Source organism: Pangasianodon hypophthalmus, chromosome 28 (genome assembly GCF_027358585.1).
Source record: "Pangasianodon hypophthalmus isolate fPanHyp1 chromosome 28, fPanHyp1.pri, whole genome shotgun sequence".
In the NCBI taxonomy this organism is placed as follows: Eukaryota; Metazoa; Chordata; class Actinopteri; order Siluriformes; family Pangasiidae; genus Pangasianodon; species Pangasianodon hypophthalmus.
In genome coordinates, this window is record NC_069737.1 from 12,696,063 (window position 1) to 12,705,547 (window position 9,485).

General features: G+C 38.6%; 1 protein-coding gene across 1 annotated transcript; it reads left to right on the top strand.

Moving 5' to 3' along the window:
- Positions 1–962: 962 nt before the first annotated feature.
- On the top strand, positions 963–8,046 carry msmo1 (methylsterol monooxygenase 1). The gene is made up of 6 exons (XM_026943094.3): positions 963–1,060; positions 2,676–2,932; positions 5,198–5,346; positions 5,743–5,869; positions 6,472–6,626; positions 7,206–8,046. Exons 2-6 carry the CDS (start codon positions 2,678–2,680, stop codon positions 7,393–7,395), a joined length of 876 nt encoding a protein of 291 aa, XP_026798895.3. The 5' UTR covers positions 963–1,060; positions 2,676–2,677; the 3' UTR covers positions 7,396–8,046.
- The last annotated feature ends 1,439 nt before the right edge of the window (positions 8,047–9,485 follow it).

Below are 9,485 nucleotides of genomic sequence, written 5' to 3' on the forward strand. Positions count from 1 at the left end.
ATGCTTATATAGTTATGTTACCTAAAATAGTTCGAGTTCAAGTAAGCCCCCGCCTTTTTTTTTGTTTTGTTTTGTTAAGGCCACGTATATATTTTTAACAGTATATTTTACAATACAACTTTACCAAGAAATTTGGTGTCTGAAGTTTGCATTTATAGACTCGAAGCTCCAGTTAAAAACGTTAAAGGGTTGCTTATATAGCCTCCAATTTAGCATATCTAAGTCATTCTTTAAACTAATGTACAGCAAAAAGTGTAATAATTTAAGTGTGAACGGAAAGATGCAGGAAGGAGGAAAAAGACAAAAATAAAGAGAGAGAGAGAGAAGGAGAATGGGAGAAAAGCAGAAAGAGGAAAAGGCGGAGGGAGGGAGAGGGGAGAGAGAGAGCTGAAGTACTGGGAAAAGGAGAGGAAAAGAGAAGGAAAGAAAGAAAAACAATGTAATAAAGAGCAGTGAGAGATGCACATCTGTAGTGCTATGGCTGATATGCCCCCTCCAAGATGGCGGCGCCGCTGACGTGTTGTCCTAATCGGAAGTAGCCAGCAAGTTCGTGTTAAAATGCTTGGTTAGCTATGGTCGCTTTTTTCTACGTTTTCTTGTCATCATGAGATCATGTTAAACAGTATAAAAAGAGAGCTAGCTCACGAAATGCCGTTGTACTCTTTTGCTCTACGCTAGTATGAAGGTTCGCGAGCGCCCTGTCTACAGGCTGTGTTCCAATCTGAAGTGATCATCACTATGCCCTCCTCCCTCCGAAGGGGCCACCCTACACACTGAGAGCGCCCCCGCCCCGCCCCTCTCCGCCCCGCCCCTCCAGGCCTCCACACTCTTCCTCCCCGAGTACCGCCACCGTACGGAAAAGGCGAGCACGCTTCTCATTGGTCGTCGCCACGGTTACGTCTGTCTCACTATCATCACTCCACACCATCGACCAATCAGCGTCCCGCTTCCGAAAGCTGCGTCACTCTCCTCTTGTTTCAGCCAATCACAGACGCCAAAACTGTTGTACATTAAACGGGCCCTGAACTCGTACACAGGTAGAGCACAGCGCTTAGGAAAGGTGAGTGAGACTTCATATCAACTACAAGGTTTTAAAACTTATTATGCTTTTATACAGTTTAATACTTTATCCTAAAGTTACAGCTAAACTTAAGTTGTATATATTACAGTATATTTGCAGCTTTTAAGAGGCTAGTTTCAGTCATTTATATTCAAATTTTGCTGCTTTCTTTATGATTTCTGTCTTTTTTAAAATAAGAAATAAGAAAAGAAATGTAGAGTTAGTGTAAGATATTTCACATATTCATGTTATTTTAAAAAATTAACTCACATTACACACCTGGAAAGTTACAGTTCAGGCCTCAAGGTATAAAAATGTCAAATATAAAATATAAATATGAAAACAGCTTATTATTCTGCATGTTTTCATTTATTAGAAAATGAATATTGTACTGGTGAATAATCATTTTGTGTCACACCCTGTTGCAGATGCATGACAGATTGTTATAATTTGTTTACATTATATATATTTGTGAAAAGAAATAATGAAAAGAAATTAAAATATACATTTTTTAATAATTCGTAATTATTAACTATTCAAGAAGCGCAACATACAATTTAATTTTAATTTAATTTAATTTTTTAATTTTAATTTAATTATTTAATTTTAATTTAATTAAATTATATATATATATATATATATATATATATATATATATATATATATATATATATATATATATATATATATATATAATTAAATTAAATTAAAATTGAATAATTAAATTAAAATTAAAAAATTAAATTATGAATTATTAGAAAATGAATATTGTACGGGTGAATAAATATTTTGTGTCACACCCTGTTGCAGATGCATGATCGGTTGCTTTAATTTGTTTACATTATATATTTGTAAAAAGAAATAACAATGTAAAAAAAAAATGCTCATTTTAAATTTATGCCTATGAAATTATGAATTATTAAAAAATGAATATTGTGTCACTATCATTGTGTCAATGTTGCAGATGCATAATGGGTTGTTTTAATTTCTTTAAACATACCCATGATTTTATTCCTATATTTTATATATATATATATATATATATATATATATATAAGGAATAAAATCATTGGTATGTGATTATAGAAAAATAATCAACGACAGGATTAAAGAAAGTCATGTGATATTTTTATCCATTTATTGTTATGTTTAAGAATCAGAATGAGCTTTTATTGCCAAGTGTGCTCCCACACACACACACACACACACAAGGAATGTGACTTGATATGAAGCTTCCAGAACACACATACCAACAGATGGCGAGACATATAATAATAAAATTTACAAATAATAACATAAGAGAATATATAACACTGTACAGTAGACACGATAGGCTTAAACGGAATAGATATATGTACAGATATAATACAGCTATGTGCAAGGTGAAGGTGATGGCAGAGCATTAAGGACATGTGTACAGGTAATATAGTAATAATGAATTTACATATTGCACAAAAAATGTCTCCACAGAGAAAGTTAGTTCCTGTTATCACACTGTTACGTTACAGAAGCTATAAACTGTCGTTCCTTCACCAGCCTCCTTTTCTTCCTCTCTGGAAGCTAATAAAAATGAATATAAATACATAGTTAGTAAAATGTTTTGTTTTTCCGTCAGGCATGGCGATGAACGGCACGGCTGACATCTTGTCCTCGGCGTACCTGGCCGTGGAGTTTGTGGACTCGTTGCTGCCTCAAAACCCGCTGCAGGAGCCTGTGAAGCAGGCGTGGAACCACATGCTGCAGAACTACAGCAAGTTCCAGATCGCCACGTGGGGCTCGCTCATCGTGCACGAACTGGTCTACTTCCTGTTCTGTGTACCGGGCTTCCTGTTTCAGTTCATACCGTTCATGCAGAGGTTCAAGATTCAGCAGGTGGGTGGAGCCTGAGGCATGGCTGTCAATCACATTAAAACTAGCCAATCAGGAGCGACTGTGAGCTTATGTATGCGGAAGAGGGCAGACGGCGCTTTCCGCCAAGATGCGAGCACAAAATAAGTGTCAGAAGTGTCAGAGCTTCCCAGCTGAGCTCATTGACTTTAAATGAATTTACGCTTTAAATCTCTTTAGCGTCTTTTTTAACTTGACCTCATTCGCTTAGCTTAGGCATGACAGGTATCTGAAGTCTTGTTAACTTCAGCAAACTTTATGGCAAACATTTTGGTCATTTTGTGCTGATTTTGTTGTTTAAAAAAAATATTCATAAAGTCTATATTATTTTGTGTAATTTGTATTATTATGGTTATGTGGTTATTGCTTATAATTCCATTATAATAATCAAAATACAACGTCTTGGGATGTCTTCTGTTCTGATTTGTTATTATCAGGCTAGTATTATAATCTTTATATATTATTATAGTCTTTATATATATCAGGCAGCAAGAGAACAGTCAGTACTCTAAGTTGATGTGTTGGAAGCAGGAAAAATGGGCAAGTGTAAGGATCTGAGCGACTTTGACAACGGCCAAATTGTGATGTTTAGACGACTAGGTCAGAGCATCTCCAAAACAGCAGGTCTTGTGGAGTGTTCCCGGTATGCAGTGGTAAGTATCTACCAAAAGTGGTCCAAAGAAGGACAACCGGTGAACTGGCGACAGGGTCATGGGCCCCCAAGGCTCACTGATGCGTGTGGGGATCGAAGGCTAGCTTGTCTGGTCAGATCCCATAGAAGAGCTACTGTAGCACAAATTGCTGAAAAAGTTAATCCTGGCTGTGATAGAAAGACGTCAGAACACACAGTGCATCGCAGCTTGCTGTGTATGAGGCTGCGTAGCTGCAGACCAGTCAGAGTGCCCATGCTGACTCCTGTACACCACCTAAAGTGCCTACAATGGGCATGTGAGCATCAGAACTGGACCATGGAGCAATGGAAGAAGGTGGTCTTGTCTGAATCACGTTTTCTTTTACATCATGTGGACGGACGGATGCGTGTGTCGCTTACCTGGGGAAGAGATGGCACCAGGATGCACTATGGGAAGAAGGCAAGTTGGCGGAGGCAGTGTGATGCTCTGGGCAATGTTCTGCTGGGAAACTTTGAGTCCTGGCCTTCATGTGGATGTTACTTTGACACGTACCACCTACCTAAACAGTGTTTCAGACCAAGTACACCCCTTCATGGCAACAGTATTCCCTAATAGCAATGGTCTCGTTCAGCAGGATAATGCGCCCTGACACACTGCAGAAATTGTTCAGGAATAGTTTGAGGAACATGACAAAGAGTTCAAGGTGATGATTGGCCTCCAAATTCTCCAGATCTCAATCCGATTGAGCATCTGTGAAATGTGCTGGAGAAAACAAGTCAGATCTATGGAGGCCCCACCTCACAACTTACAGGACTTAAAGGATCTGCTGCTAACGTCTTGGTGCCAGATACCAGAGCACACCTTTAGAGGTCTTGTGGTCTTGTGGTCCATGATTCAACAGGTCAGAGCTGTTTTGTCAGCACAAGGGTGATCGGTGTATATACAGTGGGGTCCAAAGGTCTGAGACTTCTGAAAGAAAGTAAATGAAAAGAAAGACGACACTGATGGATTTGATCTAAAATGGATCATAAGGTTTTGCACAAACTTGTGGAGTCCATGCCAGCTCGAGTGCACACTGTCATTAAAGCAAAAAAGTAAGAAACTCTTCTACTTTTCACTCGAGTTGTTGTCAGTAATATAATTTGTAATGAAAATTGTATTAAATTAGAAAAGAATGCACAATTTTCATTAGTGCTCTCAGACTTTTGTGTAGTATAGTATATGTAAAAGTGTAGAGGTGTAAATCACCGGCTTCTACATGATACGATTTCGATTATTAAGGCAGTAATTGTATTATTTGACGAAACCACTGAATCCTGTTTGCACATCAGTTTCAAAATAGGATTTCTTTTTTACACACCAGTCGTCTGTCCTTTTTCCAATCAATTTCTAATCAATTATAATGGACAGTAATGCATCTCAAACGCTGTCTTTTAAAGTGATGCATCAGTCCACAAAACATTTACACCCCTAGTTGCTGTGGATTGAGCCGCGAACTTCAATATTGTAGATATTATTCTCAGCCTTCTTTTATTTACTCACTCACTCCGAATCTCATGGAGATAGAAATGTTTGTAAATCCTTTGTGTTCGTGTGTGTGTGTGTGTGTGTGTTTTAGGATAAACCAGAAACGTGGGAGAAACAGTGGAGGTGCTTCAAGATGCTGCTGTTCAGTCACTTCTGCATCCAGCTGCCTCTCATCTGCGGGACGTATTACTTCACTGAGTACTTTAACATCCCTTACGACTGGGAGTCCATGCCCCGCTGGTAAGAAGACATGTCAAACACTCTGCCTGTGTGATGGGAGACTATAATAAACGAATTATAATTCCTTAGTGTTCGGGTTAATTGATTTTATTTCATTGCTATTTAGACAGCTTTAGTATCTCCGTGGTTAAGATTCTGTAGCGACCAGTAGGTTGTGAGTTCAAATCCCAATCCTAGCTTTGTCCTTGAATTGTATTCTGTTTTATTTCTCTATTATGTTGCTTTCTGCATTGAGAGACACTGAGAAAGTCGTTAAGTCGTTAAGAAAGGTTAGGTCTTGGTTATATGAACATGTGGGACAGGAACGCTTGCACCATAGAGGTGGTACAATACACGCAATAATAAATCTGCTTTTTAGGTTTTCAGTAACACACGCTCTGTCTGCTTCTCCCTCAGGCCGTATCTGTTAGCTCAGTGTTTCGGCTGTTCGGTGATTGAGGACACATGGCACTATTTCCTGCATCGAGCTCTCCATCACCGCAGAATCTACAAATACATCCACAAAGTTCACCACGAGTTCACAGTGAGTGTGAAAGAACTAGAAAATCATTGCGTGTAATTTAACTCGCACACTTTTTTTTTTTTTTTTTTTTTTCCCCAGAAAGAGTGCTAGCTATGGACGAAACACATGACTCACCACGTGACACGCACAATATAACCTTAACAACGCTCTTACTAGGCGTAATTAGTGTCAGCTAACTATCTAGCCTAGCGTAGTGTCTAGATTAGGTTTGATCAGTAAAGCAGATGAAACTCTTGTGATGAGGAGGGTGTTTGTCTGCGCAGTAGCTTTGGAGAAAGAAAATCAAGAGAGTTTGAGCTTTAAACGCAGACCTGGTTAAAGTAGGACGCCATGTTGCTTGAAAATCCCCAAAATAGACACCTCGTTATTTTTAGTTATATTGTCCTCTGTGGTTGTTTTTTCTCACTCGCATCACAATTTTGCGACCTGATTGAAAAGAAAAAAAAAAAAAAGCTTGATGCATCACTCCGAGCGTTTCTGAAAAGTTGAAGATTTTACGTCTTACAAGCTCTGAAAAACACTGCTTTTTAAAAGCAGCCTGTTTCTTGTAGTATTGTAGTAACTGTGTGTGTGTGTGTGTGTGTGTGTGTATGTGTGTTTAGTCTCCGTTCGGGATGCAGGCAGAATACGCTCACCCTCTGGAGACGCTGATCCTGGGCGCCGGCTTCTTCATCGGCATCATGGTGTTCTGTAATCACATGGCACTCTTATGGGCGTGGGTCACCATCCGTCTCCTGGAGACCATTGATGTGCACAGGTACACACACACACACACACACACATCTTACAAGGCTTTATCACTTATTTATATTATTACTGGTGCATTAAAATTGAAATTGAGCTCTCGACATAGAAAAGACATCGACAAAATGCCCCCCCACTGAAGTCAGAACGCTGTTGCTAGGCAACAGGAGCATAAACTGGCTAATGACCGAGGTGATTATTGAAGTAGCTAACCGTAGCATGTATCTCTTATCTGTTTTACATGGACCTTGTAAGTAATGGAGTAGAAACAGTCCACAACCATCAGGAATATTAACATTTCCCTCTGAAGTGTTGATTATATTCTTAAGAAGAAAATTCAGAAATGATATTATGATTAGACTTAGCGTGTAACACCAAGAGTTGCGCCATATTGAGAAACGTTGCAGCTTGTAACAACATGTTACAGTATGCTTTAATAAATAAGAAGAATAAAACACATTTTATAGAACAGTCTTCAACTCCACCTCATGCCTTTGTTTATTATTTTCCTTTAACAGCACATCCTGTCATGTTTGAATTCCTCACGTAATGTACGTGTAATGTTTCGATATATTTTATATTTCCTGCCTAGTGGATATGATATCCCTCTGAACCCGCTGCACTTGATCCCCTTCTACGCCGGCGCACGTTTCCACGACTTTCACCACATGAACTTTGTGGGTAATTACGGCTCCACCTTCACCTGGTGGGACCGACTGTTTAACACCGACGACCAGTACAGCAGCTACACGCAGAAACAGAGCCTGAAGAAAAGCGAGTAACACACACACACACACACACACACACACACACACACACACTTCTTACTAATGTGTTTCACACTGGACTGAACAGATATCAATGCATCAACACCAGCAACTTACACTCATATCACCACAGTGTGCCTTTCAATTATAAAGAGAGCCAAATAGACAGAACTATACACACTTGTCTTTAAAAACAAATCCTTTCGCAAATGACCGTGCATATAGCTTGTATTTTGTGTATCAGTATTTCTATTTTGCTTTGAAGACAAGCGTTAACAGACTTTAGTTTGTCTGTTTAAAAAAAGGGAAACAACACACACACACACACACACATGTATTCATGGTATCTGTGCCTCATATGTACGAAATAATCACAAGAATCAGTGATGCAAACGTTCGTCACTATAAAATAATAAGGACGTCATCCCTGAAAGCACTTTGGATAAAGAGTTTTGTCTTTTCATGTTGATTTGTTATTGTTTTTGTTTCTGTGAATGTCTTTTCTGAGTTTCCTGTGATAACAGAGGATGATTTAAAAGTCATTTTATCATACACCGTTATATTACACACCATGATTATATTATATACTATTTCCATAAGCAACAGCAACAGCCTCTATATTGTAATAAAGACCAAATAAACTGTAAAGGAACCTTGCTTTTGTGTCATTTTGTCAGTTTAACACTTTAAGCAGCTAGCTCATCAGCCAATCGTGTGGCGTTTACGCAGTTAAAGATTGCATAAACATCGCCCGGTCTTTTTCTGATCTTCAGCTGTCCAATTTCGGTGAGCCTGTTCTCCTTGTAGCCTTGTACTCCTGTTCCTGGCTGACAAGAGTGGAACCCCGGGTGGTCTTCTGCTATCTGTTGTAGCTCATCCACCTCAACATTTCACATGTCGTGCATTCTGAGATGCTTTTCTGCTCACCACGGTTGTAAAGAGTGGTTATTTGAGTTCCTGTAGCCTTCCTGTCAGCTCAAATCAGTCTGACCTTTCACCTCTGACCGTCTCTCATCAACAAGGCATTGAACAGAATTTCAGAAGTGAAAAGAAAAGAATGCCAAAATATATTAATTTTTTCACTGGTTGATAATCTAAGAAGATTTTATTTTACAACATTTACATTATGTAATCATAGTGAAGGGTGTGTGACTGTGTGTGAAGGTGGAATAACATGGTGGGACTCTGTATCGCAGTTTTTCCCAATGCTGAAAAATCTGGAAACCGTCGATATATTAAACTTTTGTGAGGTTGCATTGAAAGTAGAATTTATTTCATGTTTTGCACACAAATTAAAGAAGCGAAGGTAAATAAAGAAGGTCTTTATAAACAGTGCATAGAATTTTCAACGTCTGTGCTTTACTAAGTGTAAAGTTTTATTTTTTTTTTATTTTTTTTTTTTATTATTTTAATTTCAGATAAAAATCAGGGACACCATTTGTCACTTGAGGTGTAAAATGACCCGTTAGTGACTTCATCAAATCTGTTTTATTAATTAAGACACAGAAAACATGCTTTTTGGCTGCTGGGTTTCGCTGCAAAAATAAGAAGCGAGTCGACAGTCGAAGTCTCCAGAAGAACTTCTGCAAGATGCTCAGTAACACTTCCAGCTCATTTCCTTATAAAACTGCACACTGTACCTGAGACTACTATTTTTTTTTTAAAGCCAAGGATCCTCACACCAAATATTGACTTTATTTCATTTATTACTGTTTACTGCTCTTTATAGTATTTTTTTAAATGTAGAAACATTAAATTTCATTATTTTCGAAGGCATCTTTGCTCTTACAGCATTTCTTTGCATGTGCCTAAGACTTTTGCCCAGTACTGTGTATAAATAAACTATATATATATATATATATATATATATATATATATATATATATGCTGACTGAAATGCTGAGCATGAGAATTATTTTTAATGAAGATAGCAATGAAGAAGGCGCGCCCCCTGCTGGCGCGTGCGTGTGGTAGCACGTGTGCGCGCACTACACCCCCCCTCCCACCAAAAGCCGTGAATGCACCGGTTCCCCATTAAACAGGTAGCTGCGGAGTGCGCATGCGCGTCTTCATCATCATCATCATCATTATCATCGCGTCAAAGC

What these genes read in the sequence shown, in the direction of transcription:
- msmo1 (XM_026943094.3), top strand. Translation starts at nt 2,678, where the DNA reads ATGGCGATGAACGGCACGGCTGACATCTTGTCCTCGGCGTACCTGGCC. An exon ending in AAGTTCACCACGAGTTCACA is followed by an intron (nt 5,870 to 6,471) that starts GTGAGTGTGAAA and finishes ATGTGTGTTTAG; the next exon opens with TCTCCGTTCGGGATGCAGGC. An exon ending in GAGACCATTGATGTGCACAG is followed by an intron (nt 6,627 to 7,205) that starts GTACACACACAC and finishes TTTCCTGCCTAG; the next exon opens with TGGATATGATATCCCTCTGA.